At 38.6% G+C, this 24602-nt stretch overlaps 1 protein-coding gene across 1 annotated transcript in view; it reads right to left on the bottom strand.

The window, feature by feature from the left end:
- Nucleotides 1–24602, bottom strand: part of LOC117521439 (glycogen debranching enzyme-like) — a 211854-nt gene that overhangs the window by 184077 nt on the left and 3175 nt on the right. The window contains 3 exon segments of the mRNA XM_034182736.1: nt 9458–9627; nt 12108–12318; nt 13344–13456. Of these exon segments, the coding sequence (XP_034038627.1) occupies nt 9458–9627; nt 12108–12318; nt 13344–13431 (469 nt within the window). The 5' untranslated portion in view covers nt 13432–13456.

Below are 24602 nucleotides of genomic sequence, written 5' to 3'. Positions count from 1 at the left end.
TCTCATCACAACAAGACAAACAATAATGCACAATCCCAAAAAGCAATAATACAAATAGATAAACTTATTTTTTCTATACTATAGCAAGAATGGTCTTATGGTTGTTTTTAACTGTGTGTAGCACTATGATCAACTTTGGTTGTTGTAAAGTGCTTTAGAAATAAAACTTGATTGATTGAAGAAATTATATTATGTTTTATAAAGTCTTTTAAAGCCAGCTAAAGTACCAAATAATTTAATGTTATCAGGACAGTTATTCTAAACATTTACACCTTTTTACAGAAAACCAATGAATTTTTGCAGTAGTTTGAGTCTTTAATTTATCAAATGATAATATTCCTCTCAGATTATAAGTAGAGACCTTCATTTTCAACAAGTTTTAGACATGTTGAGGTATAAGGTTTTTTGTTGTTATTGTTGTTTTATTCATAATATGCATTGTAATGTAATGGCCCAGTCACACGGCACTTAATGAAGGGCAATGAAGCCCAAACAAAACAAGAAATCTAGACTTTCGTTGCCATCATTTAACCTTCGTCCAGCTTTGTTCCTGCAGCTGGCGCTTCGTCTGGATTTTTAAACTGTTGAGAAATTTGAATGAATGCCACCAAAAACCTCAATTCCATCCATATTTCATTTTACTGTCGTTCTTGATGGTGTTTTTATCGTTTGCCTAGTTTTTGTAATGTTAGCGTTTAGTCTGACTTCGTTCAACCAGCTGAATGTTTTCAGACAGTACAGAAGCCATTTCCTAGTGCTGCTGCTGCTGCGTCCATGTACTATCAGAAATTACAGGGCAAACTCAGCCTCTTTGCTTGGATTTTTTTTTTTTTTTTTTGGGTGGGGGGGGTCGGTTTCACTGGGCTCAGGCACCTTATATAGGCCAGAATTAATCTTTATTTTGCCACAAGCATCTGCTGAATTTGAAACAACAAAAAAGTTGTGTAATTTGAAATTTAACATCGAGAGTAACCGATGTGTACGTTAATGAACACCTGATGAAGAAAAACGCTGACATAGCAAGAGAAGCGAGAATCCTCTGGGAGGAACAGAAAATTCAGGCGACTTGAATGAGAAATTGTAAAGTGATGATTAAACTAAATGGATCGCCGGAAGAAGCTAAAGTTATAGTGATAAGAGAGCTTTCAGAATTTAAAAGATTTAAGTGATGTGTATTCTTTGTTTTAGCAATGTTATATCTGTGTTGTTAAAAGAATGTGGGTATAATTAATTAGGGGCAATGATTTCCATAGTATGTATGTGTTTATATCTGGTACTGAGTCTGAAATTAACTGTTTTCTTTGGTTGTGAAATTTTCTTATCTATGTTATGATTACAAATGATTCTTTTGAATTTACTTCTGTGCGGGAATTACAACCTTTTCAGTACACTGAACATCATATACAAGATTTGGAATATGACACAGACCCGGATAATCATTTTTTTTCTTCTGTGAATAGTAATTGTCAGTATTATACTGAGGAACAATACAATAAGTGTACTATAAGTGATGGGAAGTTCTCAATAATCGATTTTAACAGGAGGAGTTTGAACAAGAATTTTGGGATTATTAAAGATTATTTAAAACAATTCTGGCAACCTCTTAGCATAATTGCTATAACGGAAACTTGGCTTGCTGATGTTGACAAATTAAATTATGAATTGGAGTGTTATGAATTTAATTATCTGAACAGACATATTAGAGGAGGCGGAGTAGCATTGTATGTTGATAAAAGGCTTAAATACAAAATTAAAGATCAAGTGACAACGGCCGTAGAAAATCTTCTGGAATGTATTACAATTGAAATGTGTATGGGGAAAGATAAAAATATGATTGTTAGCTGTATTTATAGAGCTCCGGGATCAAATATTGAAGAATTTCAAAATTGGATTGAGAAATATTTTTCACAGATGGGTAATAAAAGAGTATTTGTCTGTGGAGATATAAATATTGATCTTTTAAATCCATATCAGCATAAAGGGACAGAGGATTTCATTAATACCTTGTACAGCTTAAATTTATTTCCAAAAATTACTAGGCCTTCAAGAATAACTTGTCAGTCAGCTACTCTCATTGATAATATACTTACAAATGATACCGATACCAAAACAATAAGTGGTTTATTAATCAATGATATTAGTGAGCACTTACCAATTTTTATGGTAACTGATTTAAATTTAAATAAAAAAATGTAATGAGAAAATTCAATATCGAATACGTCTGCAATCTGAAGAAGCTATTATTGTCTTAAAAAATGATTTACGTGTGCAGCAATGGAATTTCATTTATATGGAGAATGATGCTAATTTACCATATGCCAAGTGTGAAAACATATTTCTCGATATATACAACAAAAATTGTCCAATTATAAATTGCAGTGCAAATAAAGGCTCATCCATGGATAACAAAAGGGCTGCAAAAGGCGTGTAAGATGAAAAATATGTAGAGAGTTTACCAGAAGTAAATCAAGAGAGGCAGAGATTAAATATAAGCACTAGAAAAATAAATTAACAACCTTTATGCGGAACTGTAAAAAAAAAAAAAAAAAAAAAAAAAAAAAATCATACTTTGGAAAAATACTAAACGATAATAAAAATAACAAAGGAAACATGGAAAATATTGAATAGTATTTTATCAAATAAATCCAAAGCAAAGAACTACCCAACATACTTTACTTATAATAACAAAGATGAATATGACATGAACCAAGTGGTGAACAGTTTTAATAAATTTTTTGCTAATGTCGGACCAAATTTGGCAGCTGACACTCCACACACTACTTGGGTAAACCAGCAATTAATTGATAGAAATCCATACTCAATGTTTCTTGGCCCAGTAGATGAAAGGGAAATTATTATGTAGTCAGCACATGTAAAAGCAAAATGTCAACTGATCATAATGATGTACATATGGCCTTAATAAAGCAAATAATTACAGAAATTGCTAAACCATTAACTTTTATATTTAATAAATCATTTCAAACTGGAATTGTCCCAAATGGTGTGAAACTGGCAAAAGTGATTCCTCTATTCAAGTCTGGTGACAAACATCTTTTTACTAACTACAGGACAGTCGGTGTCTTTATTGTCACACTTTTCGAAGATATTGGAAAAACTTTATAAAAGATTGGATAAATTAATTGAACGACACAACTTGCTTGACGACAGTCAGTATGGGTTCAGAGCAAAAAGATCCACTGCTCTGGCTTTGTTTGATGTAATAGAAGAGATCAATAAACATGCAGACCAAAGGAAATTAGTAATTGGTTTATTTACTGATCTAAGAAAGGCTTTCGACACAGTTGATCACAACATATTTCAAAAGATGGAACTCTATGGGGTTAGAGGAGTAGTTCTGAATTGGATTAAAAGCTATTTACCAAACCGGAAGCAGTTTGTTGAATTTGGGGACTGCTGTTCTACGTATCTGGACATTGTTTGCGGGGTTCCCCGGGGCTCTGTGTTGGGACCAAAATTATTTATTTTATATATCAATGATTTATGTAAAGTTTCGGATGTGTTTAAAGCAGTTCTCTTTGCTGATGACACAAACTTGTTTTTTCAGGAAAGAATTTGCAAGAATTATTATTTGATTTAAGAACAAATGATAAAGTTGAAAAGTTGGTTTGATATTAACAAATTGTCACTAAATTGGTCTAAAACTAAAATGTTATTTGGAAATTACAAAAAGGATGTACATATACAGTTAAATATACTTGGGGTAAACATAGCATGTGTCAAAGAGAATAAATTGTTAGGTGTGATTATTGATGACAGAATTAACTGAAAAGCTCATATTCAACATATTCAAAAGAAAACATCCAAAAGTATTTCAGTATTAAATAAGGCAAAGCACATTCTTGATGGCAAATCTCTACACACTGTATTGTATGCACAATACAATACCGCAGTGAGGATTACAGTCAATATCAGCAGATTCTTGAGAACAATGTTCATGAATCAGTCACAAAGTTGAAGTTGCGCCGGGGCTGGATATTTCAACAAGACAACGACCCTAAACACTGCTCAAAATCTACTAAGGCATTTATGCAGAGGAACAAGTACAACGTTGTGGAATGGCCATCTCAGTCCCCAAACCTGAATATTATTGAAAATCTGTAGTGTGATTTTAAGCCAGCTGTCCATGCTCGGAAACCAAAAAACCTGAGATGTTTTGAAAAGAAGAATGGTCCAAAATACCTGCAACCAGAGACCAGACTCTCAATGGAAGCTATAGGAAGTGTTTAGAGGCTGTTATTTCTGCAAAAGGAGTATCCTAAATATTGATGTATTTTTTTCTGTTGGGGTGCCAAAATTTATGCACCTGCCTAATTTTGTTTAAAGAATTATTGCACACTTTCTGTAAATCCTATAAACTTCATTTCACTTCTCAAATATCACTGTGTTTGTCTGCTATATGATATATTTAACTGCTGATCCAAACCACCAATGATTTATGTCATATATGAAACAAGTAATGAATAATATTTTTCATTACTTTATAGTTTTCTTACTTTATTATTATTATTATTTATTTATTTACTTTATTTCTTTATTATTATTTTATTACTTTATTTATTATTAGTTACTTCATAGTTATAAAGTAATTGAATATCGGAAGAGGAAAATCTTGTGCTTTATACAGAATCACAATGGCTTTTGACATTTTAGATTTAACATAATTTATATGTTTTCCAACTTAATTCATCATCAATTAATCCTCCAAGAAATTTTGTTTCAGTTACCATTTCAGTTTCAGCATGAATATTAATAATATTGATATTAAATAATATTAAATTTTTACATAGATTCCTGGGCTTATTTCCAAATATAATACACTTAGTTTTACTGAGATGAAGAGATAATTTATTTGAATAAAACCATTGTTTAAATTTCTGTAATTCCTTCTCCATCATGTCCAAAAGCTGTCCCAAATGATCCCCACTACAAAACACAGTAGCATCATCAGCAAACAAAATACAACTCAAGTACTTAAAAACTAAACATCTATCATTAATATATAAAAGAAACAACAATAGACCAAGGACTGAACCCTGGGGCATCCCACATGTGATCTTAAAAATTTCAGACTTTATCCCACAAAAATGAATACACTGACACCTAATGTGTAAATAACTCACTATCCATTCATATGCCAATCCCCTGATACCACACTTCTGCAATTTGTCCAATAATAAGGGATGGTGTCAAATTGCTTATTCTCGATTGCATTTGTAATTTTTTCCACAAAGTCAATCCAGGTCAATGAAGTTGTACAAATTTTTTGTAAATCCATACTGCTGTTCACTAAAGCCTCGGTCCCACCAAATAATAAGCCATGAATAATGAGCCAATGAGCCCAGGCTGTTAACCAAACAAAAACAGTCACACAACTGAGAATAAGAATGGACAGCTTGCCAAACACACCTATGTCATCTTGCTATTCCCTTAATCTGGAACAGAAACACAGCTATTTATATATCGCGATATGACACAGTCAGACAGATGATCTTAAACAGACTCACTGCATATTTAAAGTGAAGCAGTGTGTTTGTGTGTTGATCCCAAAGAGCAAAAGGATGTGCACTTTTTAAAGTAAATCAATAAACTGACTAATGAAAAAACACATTTATCGAATGGATTTTTATCAAATTTGATCAACGCTTTCATCTATTTGTGAACAGGGTGACAGCAGATTTATTAATGTGGCTTTTTCAGAAAAGCTTTACACATGCTTGGTTCTTTTTCAACAGGCTGCCTTGACAACATGCGGAAAAGCTCAGAAACTCGTAATGATGTGAAAATAATAAATAATTTGACCACTTTAGAAAGAAAAATTGGACTTGTTTGATTCAAATCAAATCAATTTTATTTATATAGCGCCAAATCACAACAAACAGTTGCCCCAAGACGCTTTATACTGTAAGGCAAAGCCATACAATAATTACGGTCAAAACAACCCCCTGTGAGCAAGCACTTGACGACAGTGGGAAGGAAAAACTCCCTTTTAACAGGAAGAAGGGGGCAGGGGCAGTCTTCTGCTGGGACTGGTTGGGGCTGAGGGAGAGAACCAGGAAAAAAACATGCTGTGGAGGGGAGCAGAGATCAATCACTAATGATTAAATGCAGAGTGGTGCATACAGAGCAAAAAGAGAAAAACACTCAGTGCATCATGGGAACCCCCCAGCAGTCTAAGTCTATAGCAGCATAACTAAGGGATGGTTCAGGGTCACCCGATCCAGCCCTAACTATAAGCTTTAGCAAAAAGGAAAGTTTTAAGCCTAATCTTAAAAGTAGAGAGGGTGTCTGTCTCCCTGATCCGAATTGGGAGCTGGTTCCAGAGGAGAGGAGCCTGAAAGCTGAAGGCTCTGCCTTCCATTCTACTCTTACAAACCCTAGGAACTACAAGTAAGCCTGCAGTCTGAGAGCGAAGTGCTCTATTGGGGTGATATGGTACTATGAGGTCCCTAAGATAAGATGGGACCTGATTATTCAAAACCTTATAAGTAAGATTTTAAATTCTATTCTAGAATTAACAGGAAGCCAACGAAGAGAGGCCAATATGGGTGAGATATGCTCTCTCCTTCTAGTCCCTGTCAGCACTCTAGCTGCAGCATTTTGAATTAACTGAAGGCTTTTCAGGGAACTTTTAGGACAACCTGATAATAATGAATTACAATAGTCCAGCCTAGAGGAAATAAATGCATGAATTAGTTTTTCAGCATCACTCTGAGACAAGACCTTTCTAATTTTAGAGATATTGCGTAAATGCAAAAAAGCAGTCCTACATATTTGTTTAATATGCGCATTGAATGACATATCCTGATCAAAAATGACTCCAAGATTTCTCACAGTATTACTAGAGGTCAGGGTAATGCCATCCAGAGTAAGGATCTGGTTACACACCATGTTTCTAAGATTTGTGGGGCCAAGTACAATAACTTCAGTTTTATCTGAGTTTAAAAGCAGGAAATTAGAGGTCATCCATGTCTTTATGTCTGTAAGACAATCCTGCAGTTTAGCTAATTGGTGTGTGTCCTCTGGCTTCATGGATAGATAAAGCTGGGTATCATCTGCGTAACAATGAAAATTTAAGCAATGCTGTCTAATAATACTGCCTAAGGGAAGCATGTATAAAGTGAATAAAATTGGTCCTAGCACAGAACCTTGTGGAACTCCATAATTAACCTTAGTCTGTGAAGAAGATTCCCCATTTACATGAACAAATTGTAATCTATTAGATAAATATGATTCAAACCACCGCAGCGCAGTGCCCTTAATACCTATGGCATGCTCTAATCTCTGTAATAAAATTTTATGGTCAACAGTATCAAAACCAGCACTGAGGTCTAACAGAACAAGCACAGAGATGAGTCCACTGTCTGAGGCCATAAGAAGATCATTTGTAACCTTCACTAATGCTGTTTCTGTACTATGATGAATTCTAAACCCTGACTGAAACTCTTCAAATAGTCCATTCCTCTGCAGATGATCAGTTAGCTGTTTTACAACTACGCTTTCAAGAATTTTTGAGAGAAAAGGAAGGTTGGAGATTGGCCTATAATTAATTAATTAAGATAGGTGGGTCAAGTGATGGCTTTTTAAGTAATGGTTTAATTACTGCCACCTTAAAAGCCTGTGGTACATAGCCAACTAATAAAGACAGATTGATCAGATTTAAGATCGGAGCATTAATTAATGGTAGGGCTTCCTTGAGCAGCCTGGTAGGAATGGAGTCTAATAGACATGATGATGGTTTGGAAGAAGTAACTAATGAAAATAACTCAGACAGAACAATCGGAGAGAAAGAGTCTAACCAAATACCGGCATCACTGAAAGCAGCCAAAGAGAACGATATGTCTTTGGGATGGTTATGAGTAATTTTTTCTCTAATAGTTAAAATTTTGTTAGCAAAGAAAGTCATGAAGTCATTACTAGTTAAAGTTAATGGAATACTCAGCTCAACAGAGCTCTGACTCTTTGTCAGCCTGGCTACAGTGCTGAAAAGAAACCTAGGGTTGTTCTTATTTTCTTCAATTAGTGATGAGTAGTAAGATGTCCTAGCTTTACGGAGGGCTTTTTTATAGAGCAACAGACTCTTTTTCCAGGCTAAGTGAAGATCTTCTAAATTAGTGAGACGCCATTTCCTCTCCAACTTACGGGTTATCTGCTTTAAGCTGCGAGTTTGTGAATTATACCACGGAGTCAGGCACTTCTGATTTAAGGCTCTCTTTTTCAGAGGAGCTACAGCATCCAAAGTTGTCTTCAATGAGGATATAAAACTATTGACGAGATAATCTATCTCACTCACAGGGTTTAGGTAGCTACTCTGCACTGTGTTGGTATATGGCATTGGAGAACATAAAGAAGGAATCATATCCTTAAACCTAGTTACAGCGCTTTCTGAAAGACTTCTACTGTAATGAAACTTATTCCCCACTGCTGGGTAGTCCATCAGAGTAAATGTAAATGTTATTAAGAAATGATCAGACAGAAGGGGGTTTTCAGGGAATACTGTTAAGTCTTCAATTTCCATACCATAAGTCAGAACAAGATCTAAGGTATGATTAAAGTGGTGGGTGGACTCATTTACATTTTGAGCAAAGCCAATCGAGTCTAACAATAGATTAAATGCAGTGTTGAGGCTGTCATTCTCAGCATCTGTGTGGATGTTAAAATCGCCCACTATAATTATCTTATCTGAGCTAAGCACTAAGTCAGAGAAAAGGTCCAAAAATTCACAGAGAAACTCACAGTAACGACCAGGTGGACGATAGATAACAACAAATAAAACTGGTTTTTGGGACTTCCAATTTGGATGGACAAGACTAAGAGACAAGCTTTCAAATGAATTAAAGCTCTGTCTGGGTTTTGGATTAATTAATAAGATGGAGTGGAAGATTGCTGCTAATCCTCCGCCTCGGCCCGTGCTACGAGCGTTCTGGCAGTTAGTGTGACTCGGGAGTGTTGACTCATTTAAACTAACATATTCATCCTGCTGTAACCAGGTTTCTGTAAGGCAGAATAAAACAATATGTTGATCAATTATTATATCATTTATTAACAGGGACTTAGAAGAGAGAGATCTAATGTTTAATAGACCACAGTTAACTGTTTTAGTCTGTGGTGCAGTTGAAGGTGCTATATTATTTTTTCTTTTTGAATTTTTATGCTTAAATAGATTTTTACTGGTTGTTAGTGGTTAGTGGTTCAGGGAGAACATGCGGCTAAACATGTCACTCCTGGTCCGATTTCAAACAAGGTTAAAGGAGATCTGTGGTGTCTGATCATATTCTTTCCTTGCCCTGGACAATCAAACAACCGTTAATGTTGAGAGCTGCTAGTGTTGGATAGTGGCAAGTTGGGTAGTGAGTGTTACCTTTGAACACCATACACACACCTTCTGTGTAAGAGGGACTTAAGACAACATTGTAATCACTCTATCACACCAACTAACCTGACTCCTTGGCTACTTTCAGCCTATCTGGCCAATCATCCAAGCATCCCAGACATTTGGACAGGTATGTCTGGATTGTGATGCAGTCTAATGGGAGGACATGGCTGTCTGCTCCAACACGGAGGACGGGGTCAACAAGGATGTAGCCTCCTCCAGACAGCTCTGCGTCTCTGTTGAAAAAAGAGATACAAAAATACAAGTGAGCAATAACATAAGGTCCATTATTAATAAATAAATAAATAATCCCTGAAAGGTAGATGTGTTTAAGATTGGGTCCTCTATGAGAGGCCTGGGAGTTTGAGGGTTCTGTGCAGTATCTTAGCTGTTCCGAGGACTGCACTCTTCTGGACACAGACCTCTGATGTTGTGCCTAAATTCTGCTGGAGCCACTCAGTTCCTCATGCTACCACTGCCACTGGGACCACACTGGACCTCTTCTACATCTTCTCTAGTTGTTCCTTGAGTCACTGATACTTCTCAGTTTTCTCATGCTCCTTTCTGATGTTGATCTCAGCTGGGATTGTCAGGTCTCTTACAATTGTAGTCTTCTTTCCTTGTCAATCACCAATATGTGTGGTGGGTTAACTCGCAGCTGCCTGTCTGTCTGGAATGTGAAGTCCCAAAGGTCCTTAGCCTGACTATTACCAACCACCTTCGGAGGTGTTTCCCACTGGGACCTTGGGATTTCTAATCTGTATGCGCAAATGTTCCTGTACACCATCTCTACATTGTTCCAGCTTGCATCTTACTCATATGTGCTTTGCTCATAGAGCCGCAGGCTTTTGCAGAACAGCAGCAGGGACTGCACATCACTTTGGTATATTCTGCATTTCATTTTGACTTGTGCAGCTGCCCCAGGACTGGGCTTGCAGTGACATCTTCTACAGTTCCATTGAATTTCTGATGAAGGTTATTATCAAGCACTCAAGCATCAATTGAGTCATAGGCTTTCATTTTTTTTTTTTTTTTTTGGTCAAGGTATTTTTTATTGTGCTTTCACAAATTAAACTTGGGTCCAACAGAATGAGAATAAGAACGAAAACAAAAACAGGACCTTGAACCTGCTCCAATCCCAATCAAAATAGCAATTTTAGCTAACCAGTAAACAATGGACATTGTGCTGCAATGCACCATGGGAGTTAAGGGTTTTGAGGTTTTAATGTTGTTTTTGTGGTTTATGTTATTTTAACAGTGTTGTTGTAGTTCAATTGGTTTAGTCAGTTTAGTTAAGTATTATGTTGCTCTTACCAGGAGTGAGTTAAGTCTCACGTTGGTACCATGAGTGAAAACAGCAGTGGTTTAAATTTTTTCAGCCACTGTCTTTTTTTTTTTTATCAAATTAAAATCATCTGCTTACAGCAGCTGTGCGTGTGCATGTAAACTATGGAGAGCTGACATATGTCGTGGTATGCTAATGGACTTGAGTCAAGGATGAATTCTGCCAAATTGGAATGTTGATAGGACAAATATTTTTGGAGGAGCTACAGATATTAGCTAACAACACTGAACAATGGGTGTTGCTAACTACATTATGGACTTACATGCCAATCCGACAGGGATCAGTAAATCATTATATTAAAAGCATAAGTGCAGGGAGTGATTTTATTTAGTAAGTTAAATCTAAGCACATAATACAATTGTAAATATGTTAAAAATACATGGATGACACAACAAAGTGAAAACACTTTCCATTGTGGTCCATTTAAAAATCAAATGACAAAATAAAAGTAATAATAATAATAATAATAATAATAATAGAGTGTATATGATAACAAGAACTTAATTCTTAAATACATTAAGACAGTAAATTAACATTAAAAATTTACATAATTAACAGGAAATAAAAGGGTTGAGTTCCTCTTCTAAAAACTGTTGAGGTCTAAGGTTCTAAAAACATTCTGGACTCACACACCATCCCAACTCATTATACAAACGTTGCTTAATTTATTACCACCCTTGAAAAATGTCAGCTATCTATTTTATAAACACTACTAAGCCTAGAGTCTTTGGGTCCCCACAGCCAACATGCTAGTTTATTTATATTCTCTCTCATGCACGCACGCATGCACACACACACACACCTCAAAAAAATTAAAATAACACTTTTTAATCATAGCATCAAGTCAACTCAACTTCTGGGATATTGATCTGACATTCTTTTCTGGCTGCAATAAGAGAATCTGGAAATAGGGCAACTTTTATATTTTGCATCACCAGTAACACAACATCATGGTGGAGTGGAGCAGAGAAGGATTTTCTGAAAAACAGCAGGCATGAATGTTCAGCCAGTTTGTCGGAAGGCACATGGGAGACTCAAGCCTAGATCTGAGCTGTTCCTTTTGATGGTCCTTAGGTTCTTCTCTATTCCACGCCACCATGAATCTGTGATAGGTGATGCAATCTCTTCAATCAAATACACAAACGACTATAATTCATTCAGAGTTGTTATGTGTGTCTTGGTGGGTCCCCTCAATATTCTCCTTTCTGCAGGGTCATTGTGTTTTTAATCATATATTTTCACATGCAATGGAAATATATATCAATATAAAAATAACAGTATCTCACTGTGGTTAATTTTCATGCAGAAATGTTAACAGAACAGTTACCAACTTTCTCCTGAAAGTGCCATCCACATTCAGGAGGGGCTTACCCATGTTTAAAGTAGTACTGATAGGATCCTGCCATCTTGATGTCCAGAGAGCAGTACTTGTCAGAGTCGTCCTCCCTTCCTGTCGGGTTGTTCCACGCCAAAACACAGAAAGTTTTTCGTTTAAACTGCTGTCCTTCAGGTGGGTAGTTGGTGTAAACCACAACATTCTTGCCCTGAAGACTTGGACCCAGACGAAACTGAAGCTCAAAACCTGAGGAGGGAGACATGTACTGACAATTACTTTAAAGCAAAAAAATAGTTTTAAAAAAATTACATCATTACACCTGAAATTGTCTTTTGGTGAAAATTTTTCAGTTGTCCCAATTCTGTCATATGATTAGGGATCAACCATATCATATTGTTATTGGATTAACAGTAGAAATCTTCCCCAAGATAATGTTATCCTGCAGTATTATCAATATTGTTGATGCTGTCTTTACATAACAGCTGCCATGTGGGCAGAACAAGCATGGCAGAAGGCAGCATTCAAAGCTTTGGTGTGGAAGCAACATGAAGCGGACCACACAATGATGCAATGTAACACTGTTGGATTATGAAACCATCAAAGTGACGCAGATGCGGATTGCAGAACTGTGCAGAAAAGGAGAACAACAGCTGCACACCAAGTTGGTCCCACCTGTGCTCCACACAAACTTAAAAATATGAAACAAGGTGACATGCAGCTCATGTGTCAATGTGTGGACATGAGATACAATTTACGCATTTGCATGATGTGATGAATCAGTTTCCACATTTCATGAGTTTGTGCACTGTGCAGAGCAGGCAGGCACACTGCACGCTAAACTGAGTGACAGTCAGCGATGTCAGCGTCATGTGTTTATGTGGATAACAAACACAAAAATGCAATTTCTTTCTGCTTCTCCTTTTTTTTTGCTCAGGGTCACCACAACAGATCTGAGGTGGTTCTGCATGCTAATCCAGCAAACATTTTACATAAGATGCTCTTCCTTATGCAACTCCACACTGCATGGAAAATGGGTAGGAACGGCCATGAATTAGGAATCTTCCTCACTGAAACAAGCACACTTAACCGCCTGGCCACCCCCACCAAAAAGGGGGCAAAAAAAAAAAAAAAAAAAAAAAAAAAATCAATAACAATAAAACTCCCACAAAAATAGCTGGACATTTGAATATCAAATCAAAGCGAACAGGAATAAATCAGGTGTCAAACAGTGCATTGGTATGGTGTCTGAGGTGGAAAAACAGCAATGTTACCTTGTTCCAGTCTGAACAGAGTCCTCTCTAAATTCTCCTTATCATTGAGCATAAGGACGCGGATCTGCTTCAGGTGTTGGGGTAACATCTTGAGAAAATCTCTTCAAAATGACCTGGCAGAAAGCAAATACAATGTTTTGTCTCGCTTTAAACACTCCACAAAACTGTGAACGCAGCTACAATGAACTTAAATTAGATTGCATTAGACAGAATTTTATTGATCCCTTGGGAAAAGTCGCTCAAGGAAATTGAGGTTCAAGCAGCAATGCATCTATCTATGAAGCAAGAAACGTCTGTGTGTGGGTATGTGGCTCGCACATCTCTCTGACTATTTGTCAGATCGGCCTCAGCTTTCGGATATGGCTTGTGCATGGCACGATGATGTGCATCCTTTATTATGAAAATTTTGGGGATTAATCTTCAAAACCTTTATTTTGAAACCTTTATTTTGATTGACATTGTAACATTCATGCTTACAAGATGGTGTGGCTTGCTGCCGTTACTGGTAGCAAAGTTAAACAACATCAGATACGTGTAGTTCAAGTTGCTCACACCCTTTCACAATAAAACATTTAATGCCAGCATCCTAGCAAATACTTTTACTGTGAAAGGCATGCTGTCAGTGTTCCTTGGAACTGAGTTTAACTTGACAACACTGAGGAGACGGTAGCTAAAATCCGTTTTTGATCAAACCAACAAATTTCCAACTATTTGTACAACATTTCAGTAAGTACGTAAGCTGAATAAAATATTATAGAGGATTTTCATGTGACGTATCGGTCATGTGATTTTGCGTCCCGCGGCCATTGTGGATTACGACGCAGTGGCCACTGTGATACACTACGTGCATTTGGTGAACAATTGCAGAAGCTTCAACAATGGTCAACTTTTGGTGCTGTCATCGGTTGTTCAAACAAAGGTCATAAAAACGAGGCAGGTTGCTCATTTTAAAGGCTACCAGCAGTTATTGTGCATCAAGCAGTGGAGTGTTACGAGCTTTGAAAGCGACACAGAGACTTGGCTCAGCAGAATTGGCAGAGCAGGTCTGAAGGAAGCTTTAATATGGCCAGAACCAAGCAGACCGGCCGTAAATCCAAATCCAAAGCCAAAGCTGCCTGGAAGAGCACTCCAGCTACCGTCGGTGTGAAGAAGCCTCACCTTTATAGGCCCAGCACGGTGGCGCTGAGAGAGAGCCACTGAAACCAGAACGCAAGCGACTGCTTCCCATGGCACAGTTAGTTCCACAATGAACAGTGACTTCTGAGAGGTTGACCACAAGACCAGGTCCAGCCTGAGATTTGTTGTAATGACCTCCAGCGGGAAGAGGGGTTTCTGGTCTAAGTCAACCTGCATTCTCCAGTCCCAGGCAGTGTCAAGGAGAGTCGCTTAGTCCTTGCAGATGGCTTTGGTGGGAGTTGTCCTGCTCTTATAAAAGAGGTGGTGTTTGAGTATACTGGTAGAGGGAGAGCATTGTTGGTAGTTCTCCTTCCTTCCAGGGTGACCGCCAGTTGTCGTAGGACCTGGTTGTGTCTCCAGGTATAGCGGCCTTGGAACAAATTGGTTTTGGAGCCAGTGAGGATGTGCTTCAGTGTTGCAGTGGTTTGGCAAAGTGCACAAGAAGGATTTTCTCCAAACCATTGGCTTAGGTTCTTGGGTGTGGGAAGAACATCATAGGTGGCTCTGATGATGAAGCTGATTTGGCTTCCTTCCATCTCCCAAAAATCCTTCCATGTGAGCTTTCGATGCTCCAGGTTTTCCCAGCTAGTCCACTGGCCCTGTTTGGACTGTGAGACTGCCTTTGCGCATCTGTCTGCCTCCTCTTGTTGCCGCACCTGAGCAACCACTAGCCTTCTCCTCTGGGTTGATGTTGTCTTGTGCCATGTGGGGCGACTAGCCCCAAGTCCAAACCCGCCTGTAACACTTAAGGTGCTTTCTTGTCCCTTTTTGTAGTATTTGGAAGTGGCAATATATTTACCTCTACCGTATGTACCAGCAGGAAAGGGAGAAATGGGCCTGATCAGACAGATTATAGATTCATAAGAGCCTAGGGGTGTATCAACATAAGACATAAACAACACTTTGATTTAAAGTGAAGAACTATTTATATAGAAAATGATTGTCAATGAACTCACGTGTGATAACAATACAATATCAAAAATAAACGAGAGCGCTCTTTAACCAAAATAAAATATACCCAAAATAAAAAAAATATACCCGAGTATAGTCCTTTAGTCTTTTTCCAATGTCTGTTGTAGTCTGATAAGTGTTTTTTTTATAGGTTCGTTCAGTGTTCAATGTGTTTGTAACCAGTCGGGCTACAAGCTACCAATTTGTTTGACTCTTTGGGCTGGGGCTCGCCATCCAGTACTGGAAATGTTGATCTGTTCTTCCCTTGCACATCTGCAATTTGAACTTTGATCCAAACCATAAAACCTGAACGATACAGGGCACAATGTGCTAACAAGGCTACGGGGTTTCCAGAGGCTTCCGTGAGCACTCGGTACTTCAGCATCAAGCACCAATTGTATCAATGGAAGAAAACCGATTTCCACACATGAGCTTCCACAACACACGAGCAGGGAGTTCTCTGATCAGCGTCTGATGAGAGACTGAACAAGGCGCAGCGTTGCGCAATGCCCCGTGGCTCAACCTTTGACCTTATTGGCTAATATCACACCAGACTTAACTGCTATTGGTTGCTCAGTGGGTCAATCAAAACAACATTTTAACTCTTACAACTCTTTTAGCATATTTATATCAACATATTTATGAACTTATATTTCTGTATTATTTTATCAATATTTATGCTCTTGTGCTTTTAACCAAGTGTTTATGAATATAGTTTTTAATCTCATTTTTAACACTGGGTTACACACCTCTTCCATGCTGCACCTGTCCTACAATGTCTCTATGTCTGAGATCAGATTTTGCCTGTTGTATGGCCTCAGATGGGATCCACTTCTTCCCAGTTGCCAGTCTGGGAGCAGCTACTCAGATCTTTTCATCTTATGACTCAGCTAGGGTCATGTTCAGCCTCACTTTGGTGCATTTAAACTCCTCTGTAAAGGTAGAGACAGGCAATTCCAGGACACCGTGTCCATACAAGCTGATGTTGCTGAGGCAGCAACACAATAATAATAAGCAGCTTTATCTTGAAGGTTTAAAGCCTCGTAATAAGCTTTCATTCTCTCTATTTCCTTTCACGCACCAGCCGCGTAGTAATCCACGATGGAGATGGGAGCAAATCAGTCACATGATTGAAAACCCTCTATTTTCCCACAATTTGTACAATGTTTCATTAAGCACATAAGCTGAATAAAATCTTACATTTACTGTGATTTTAAATGTAAATAAACTGTGTTCAGGACATGGGATAATGATTTGCTGTTTCAAATATTATAAATGTTCTGTTTAATTTTGTCTCTTCCAATAACCTGCTTCATAGGAATCTCTATTTTCATATAATTGATAAAAACTGATTTTTAAAAAACAATATGAAATACTATATTCAAAAAATAATATAAATACACCACTTTCCACATCCCACCTTCAAACACAGCCTCATACGACCATCCATGAGAAATCTACTTAAGCTGCTAATTTTCTATAGGAATAGAAACTTCGTACGGGCACTGCACTAGTCTGTTACAAAAACAAGGGATGACAGAACATTATTATGACAGAACATTATTATTATGCTTACAATTAGGACACTGGGACAGTCAGAAATGCAAAGGACAAGAGGAGTAATAAAGATATGTGGCCTACAATCCTGGTCAGGATTACTGGTACCGTGAATTTTTTAAATACAGATTTTAAAATATGTTCAGATGTGTGTCGGTGTGTGTTGCTTTTAGAAATCTATAGTTTTGGTCCTATCTACATCAAATTTGCTGCGCTGATACTTTGAATCATTGGGCACTTTAAGGGCATATTTATAATATGTTGTGTTGCTGCACATTTAACAGAATGGTCACATTTGTTCTTCTGTACTGCTTCTGTGGCTACAAATAGCTCAATGGCCAAAGTATACTGACCAAAAATATAAACGCAACACTTTTGCTCCCATTTTTCATGAGCTGAAGTCAAAGATCTGAAACATTTTCTGTATACACAAAAAACCTATTTCTCTCAAATATTGCTCACAAATCTGTCTAAATCTGTTCGTGAGCACTTCTCCTTTGCTGAAATAATCCATCCCACCTCACAGGTGTGGCACTTATGGTAGAGAAATGAACATTCAATTTATGGGAAACAGCTCTGGTGGACATTCCTGCAGTCAGCATGCCAATTGAACACTCGCTCAAAAATTGTGACATCGTTATACAACGTTATAAAACAGAACATGTCAGAGTGGCCTTTCATTGTGGCCAGCCTAAGGGTCACCTGTGCAATAATCATGCCTGGTTCTCAAGACCAGGCACCTAAGTGGCTCTACTTTACTCTTTTCTACGCTCCTATTTTACTCTTCTTTTTTTAGATATACCTTTATATATAGTTCCACCTTAGAATTGGAATATAATGTATAGGATATACCTTACTGAATTTTCATGCATTTTGATGTGCCACACCTGTGAGCTGGGATGGATTATGATGTGCTCACTAATGCTGCGTTTACACGTAGGCAAGACGCATTATGAATGTCATATTTGCATCATTCTTGGCACATTCCTGACATTCTTAACATGACAATGCATCTCAATAGGTTTCTTAACAGTGCATGTTGGTGTGTGATATTTGTGATTTTCGTGGAGCATGTTTTTGGCTTTAAAAAAAAAAAATCTTCCATGAATGTCACGCACCACCCTCATTTTGCTTCATGTCGTGGACGTCACAACTGAGTGTGTTGATCCAACTTGATTAGTGGTGATCCTTAACAGAGCGTGACAGCGTTCTCTGACATGCACACAATTAAACCCTGCTGCACCGCATTCAGTTTCATTGCTGCAATATGCCGAAGGAGGACACTGATGCCAAGTCGGCGTCACCTGACCGTGAGTAATGGTTCCTGATCATTTTCCAGCAACACGTCATTAATCGTAATGTGTGGTAACAGGTTGCAGCAATTCCTGAGGACACCTGACGCCTCTGCCCCGAATCATCACACTCATGATCAGCGGCCAAGAATGTATACTTTGTGGCATTTGTGACTTGCCGTCGTTATGTGTAAACGCAGCATAACACAGATTTAGACTGATTTGTGAACAATTTTGAGAAAAATAAGTCTTTTGTGTATATCAGAATCAAATTTATTGCCTACTAACTTCAAGAAATTTGATCTTGTGTCATTAGTGCATAAACAGTAATAAAAAATGGAAGGGGGGGGAAACAAACAAAAAAATTGGTGTATAAACAACAATAAAAGAAAAGGAAAACTACTTCTGTAAGAAGTAAAGGAGTCAAACAATTGGGCAAAACTATGTTTACTGTCAAATAAATATGGTGGCATGGGGCTGTGCAGGCATGCAGATGTACAGTACCTTTCAGTCTGTACTTCCTGGGAGTGGGGATGGGCAGGGTAAGTTGGGGTGTCTGGCATTAATTATTCGTCTAGCTGCGGACTGAAAGAAGCTGTTTTTGTATGTTGAAGTTGTAGTCCTGATGGACCTCAGCCATCTGCCAGAGGGGAAGGTGGCAAAAAGTTTGTGTCCTGGGTGAAAGGGATTGGCCGCTATCTTCTTTGCTCCCTTCAAGGCCCTGGAGGTGTACAGGTCCTGTAGGGATGGCAGATTGCAGTCGATCACCTTCTCTTAATATAGAAAATGTTTTAGATCTTTGAGCTCAGCTCATTAAAAATGGGAGCAAATACAAAACTGTTGTGTTTATATTTCTGTTCAGTGTGTATACAGACAAATACTGCAGCAGATAACTGAAACAATCATGCAAATGGTGATAAAAGCATCAAAATCGGCAGAAATACTCCACAGACACACCTCTTTTCAAAAAAACCGAGTGGCCACTTGATCGGTGGTCAGGTAGGGGTCAATTGAAGAATTACACAGAGGTTAAAATTAAAAGATGCTCCAATCGTATCGAAAAATATTCAACATTATTTGCTTGATGATAAAGATTCCAAAAGGTATAGCTTGGACTATGTGTGACTGACTTCTACGGAGTTACAGGATAAAAACAGCAAGAATAGTGACAAAGTTCAGTTTCCTCTCTCTCTCTCTCTCTCTCTCTCTCTCTCTCTCTCTCTCTCTCTCTCTCTCTCTCTCTCTCTCTCTCTCTCTCTCTCTCTCTCTCTCTCTCTCTCTCTCTCTCTCTCTCTCTCTCTCTCTCTCTCTCTCTCTCTCTCTCTCTCTCTCTCTCTCTCTCTCTCTCTCTCTCTCTCTCTCTCTCTCTCTCTCTCTCTCTCTCTCTCTCTCTCTCTCTCTCTCTCTCTCTCTCTCTCTCTATATATATACACACACTCAACAAAAATATAAACGCAACACTTTTGGTTTTGCTCCCATTTTGTATGAGATGAACTCAAAGATCTAAAACTTTTTCCACATACACAATATCACCATTTCCCTCAAATATTGTTCACAAACCAGTCTAAATCTGTGATAGTGAGCACTTCTCCTTTGCTGAGATAATCCATCCCACCTCACAGGTGTGCCATATCAAGATGCTGATTAGACACCATGATTAGTGCACAGGTGTGCCTTAGACTACCCACAATAAAAGGCCACTCTGAAAGGTGCAGTTTTGTTTTATTGGGGGGGGGGATACCAGTCAGTATCTGGTGTGACCACCATTTGCCTCATGCAGTGCAACACATCTCCTTCGCATAGAGTTGATCAGGTTGTCAATTGTAGCCTGTGGAATGTTGGTCCACTCCTCTTCAATGGCTGTGCGAAGTTGCTCGATATTGGCAGGAACTGGTACACGCTGTCGTATACGCCGGTCCAGAGCATCCCAAACATGCTCAATTGGTGACATGTCCAGTGAGTATGCCGGCCATGCAAGAACTGGGACATTTTCAGCTTCCAAGAATTGTGTACAGATCCTTGCAACATGGGGCCGTGCATTATCCTGCTGCAACATGAGGTGATGTTCTTGGATGTATGGCACAACAATGGGCCTCAGGATCTCGTCACGGTATCTCTGTGCATTCAAAATGCCATCAATAAAATGCACCTGTGTTCTTCATCCATAACAGACGCCTGCCCATACCATAACCCCACCGCCACCATGGGCCACTCGATCCACAACATTGACATCAGAAAACCGCTCACCCACACGACGCCACACACGCTGTCTGCCATCTGCCCTGGACAGTGTGAACCGGGATTCATCCGTGAAGAGAACACCTCTCCAACGTGCCAAACACCAGCGAATGTGAGCATTTGCCCACTCAAGTCGGTTATGACGACGAACTGGAGTCAGGTCCAGACCCCAATGAGGACGATGAGCATGCAGATGAGCTTCCCTGAGACGTTTCTGACAGTTTGTGCAGAAATTCTTTGGTTATGCAAACCGATTGTTTCAGCAGCTGTCCGAGTGGCTGGTCTCAGATGATCTTGGACCTCCACATGCTGGATGTGGAGGTCCTGGGCTGGTGTGCTTACACGTGGTCTGCGGTTGTGAGGCTGGTTGGATGTACTGCCAAATTCTCTGAAACGCCTTTGGAGACGTTTATGGTAGAGAAATGAACATTCAGTACACGAGCAACAGCTCTGGTTGATATTCCTGCAGTCAGCATGCCAATTGCACGCTCCCTCAAATCTTGCGACATCTGTGGCATTGTGCTGTGTGATAAAACTGCACCTTTCAGAGTGGCCTTTTATTGTGGGCAGTCTAAGGCACACCTGTGCACTAATCATGGTGTCTAATCAGCATCTTGGTATGGCACACCTGTGAGGTGGGATGGATTATCTCAGCAAAGGAGAAGTGCTCACTATCACAGATTTAGACTGGTTTGTGAACAATACGTATTTAAGGGAAATGGTGATATTGTGTATGTGGAAAAAGTTTTAGATCTTTGAGTTCATCTCATACAAAATGGGAGCAAAACCAAAAGTGTTGCATTTATATTTTTGTTGAGTGTATATATACATACACACACACACACACACACACACACACACACACACACACACACACACACACAAAACCCCAATTCCAATGAAGTTGGGACGTTGTGTAAAATGTAAATAAGAACAAAATACAATGATTTGCAAATCCTCTTCAACCTATATTCAATTGAATACACCACAAAGACAAGCTATTTAATATTCAAACTGACAGACTTTTTTGTTTTTGTGCAAATATTTTCTCATTTTGAAATGGATGCCTTCAACACATTTCAAAAAAAGCTGGGACAGGGGCAACAAAAGACTGGGAAAGTTGACGAATGCTCAAAGAACACCTGATTGGAACATTCCACAGGTGAACAGGTTAATTGGAAAAAGGTGAGTGTCATTACTGGGTATAAAAGGAGCATCCCCAAAAGGCTCAGCCATCACAAGCAAAGATGGGGCGAAGATCACCACTTTTGTGAAAAAATACTCCAACAGTTTAAGAGCAATGTTTCTCAACATGCAATTGCAAGGAATTTAGGGATTCCATCATCTACTGTACAGAGGAGGAGGAGGATAGAGGAGGATTTTATTAAAAAGAAGACCTGAAAGTTCAGCTACAATTTGCCAGAAGGTACATCTGAGATGCAAGCCTAGATTTAATGTTTTGGTAAAAGAAAACCCTCCTCTGTACCACTTCATAATGAAGCTGTGCAGCTGGGGATACAAAATGCAAAACTTGCAGCGTGCACAGTTTCTCCAATCACAACCACAGAAGCCTGTAATGTCTTCTGGGTTGTCTGGGTGTCTTGGTGGCTTTCCTCACTCTTCTCCTTCTTGCACAGTTACTCAGTTGTTGAGAACTGTCTACTCCATACCGATTTACCACAGAGTGTCATACTGTTTGTATTTCTTCATAAATGATGTAAATAAAGTTCAAGACATATTCAGTGACTTGGAAATGTTCATGTATCCATCCCCTGATTTGTCTGACGAAAACTGGCAATTAAAGTGATTATTTACAGGTATTATACCAAAGGGGTTGATTACTTATGCAACCTATCATCTTGGCTTTTATATTTTTAATTAATTTATACGAGATAGAGATTTGCATTCAGTTTGAGTTTAAGGAAGATAATTTAAAAAAAATTTATACTGAGAAGCCTGATTTATTTTTTGTATTTATAATGCCATAAACAAATTAAAATGCACAAAATAACAAGGGGCTGAATACTTTTGCAAGCCACTGTAATTAAAACTTTTTTCTGTTAGTGTCCCTTGGGTTTACAACTCGTTTGGGCCTTCATGTTCTTTGGCTCTGTGCATTGTCTCTCATCTTCACCATCTTACTCATCATCCTCTGGGGTAACTATAGGGACAATGTATTGGCAGAAAGTCTTCTCCTTCACATTCTGGCTTGCATATTCTGTGCAAGCCAGAATGTGCTTTTTGCAGGAGCACCATCAGGTACATATCACTGATTGGCTGTTTGCACTGCAGGCACATTTCACAAGCTCCAGAACACAATCTGGTGCTGGGGTTGGGAATAGGTTTGGTGAAAACACAGGTGTCAGTCTGTCATCTTTGTTCCAGCCTGGAGTAAGTTGATCAGGAATGACTGGTCCTGAATGATGTCCTGGGACCAGCTTTTTTCCCTGCAGATGAGCTCATCGACTGTGTTCAACCCATGTTCCTGGGGTTGATAGAAGCCTGTCCACACCTTGATCAGGTTTAAGCTGCTTGAACAGAATCCTCCTCAGATGTTTGGGCACATGAGATTTTCACTTTCTTTGGACAGAAGAGAGCACACAAAAAAGTCCCACAGCCATCAGCAACTTCTGTTGATTCATTACCAACACCCAGCTTGTTGAGGGGGGAAACCACACTGGCTCATGAATAGGGATGATGGGTACTGATTAGGGTTTAAGATTTCATAGATATCCATTGAGGTTTTATGGCTATCAATGCCATTATTGATTCCGCTTATTGATTAGATTCCCTTATCAATACCTCTTGTACCTCTTGTTTTCTGTGTACTAAAATTAGGCTTTCTAGGTTTTCTATTTCAAAAACATTTTATTGAGTCTTAAAGTAAATATATGAATATGAATTTGGTCACTGGATCCATGATCTCTGGACATAAATAAAAATAAATAAACTCTGTACATGGTCACTGGATCCTTGATCTCTGGACATAAATGGAAATAAAAAAAAAAAATCTGCAGTTTTTGTCAAAAGGATTTCCTTTCAGGTATTAATGAGACAAACTTAACTTCATACCCCTGAGCTGTGGTCTTGTTGCCAGCTGCACTGCAAGTCAAGATCAATGTAATTCATAAAAAATGAAGGACATCTCTATTTTTTGGGGGGTGGGGTGGAAAGAGGTGTCATTTGATTTAAAATGTTGATTCACTTTGAAGTTATTATTTCTGACCAGAATCTATCTTTTCAATGTTTGGAGCCATGCAGTGAGTAACACAAAACAGGTTATTATTATTATTATTATTATTATTATATTATTATTTCCTTTACCTGAGGAACAGTAACTTCAGTTTGAGAACCAGCGAAGCGGGTCCAGCTCATGCCAGAGAACCATCGTGTGCGCTGCCCCACGAGAAGTTAATGAGGAACAAATAAAAACTCCAGTGTGGAACGGTGGTCAATTCTCGTTTTTTGCCCACAACAAGACAAATGTCCTAGTTAATGACTTTAATCAGCACAAAAGTGAGTCATGATTAAATGGCTTTGAGGGGGGTTAACGAAGAAAAGTAGTGGAGCTGCAAAGGAGGGATGCTGCTTTGCAGAGCTGCTCCACTGCTTCAAGCAGGGCTGCGTAGAGAAATGATCATTTTCCTGATAAACATCCTCAAAAACAACAGCCACACCAGCATAATGTGAACTGAAAACTGATCAAGAAATCATTAAGCAAAAAGGTTACTGATGTCGGTGGATCAAATCACATCTTGATTCTTAACAGGAACCGGTTTTCGATACCCATCCCTAGTCCTGAAGCTATGAAGGTGTTGAAGCATGTTGTCTTCTCCTCCTTTCAGATGTGCCCTGTGCTATCACAACCTATCAATGCATGCCAGTTGATGAGGGCAGTTGCCTTGCTAGGCCCCAGAGCATCACAGATGAATAGCAACAGGACTGTGTGATGTCACTTTCCTGTATCTGTGAACAGTGTCAAATTCCTACCAGGCTGTGGCAATCGCTCGAGAGCCTCCAGAAAGCTGCAAGTTCCACAGCATGA

Source organism: Thalassophryne amazonica, chromosome 12, assembly GCF_902500255.1.
Source record: "Thalassophryne amazonica chromosome 12, fThaAma1.1, whole genome shotgun sequence".
NCBI lineage: Eukaryota > Metazoa > Chordata > Actinopteri > Batrachoidiformes > Batrachoididae > Thalassophryne > Thalassophryne amazonica.
This window is presented reverse-complemented; position numbering and strand designations above follow the sequence as displayed.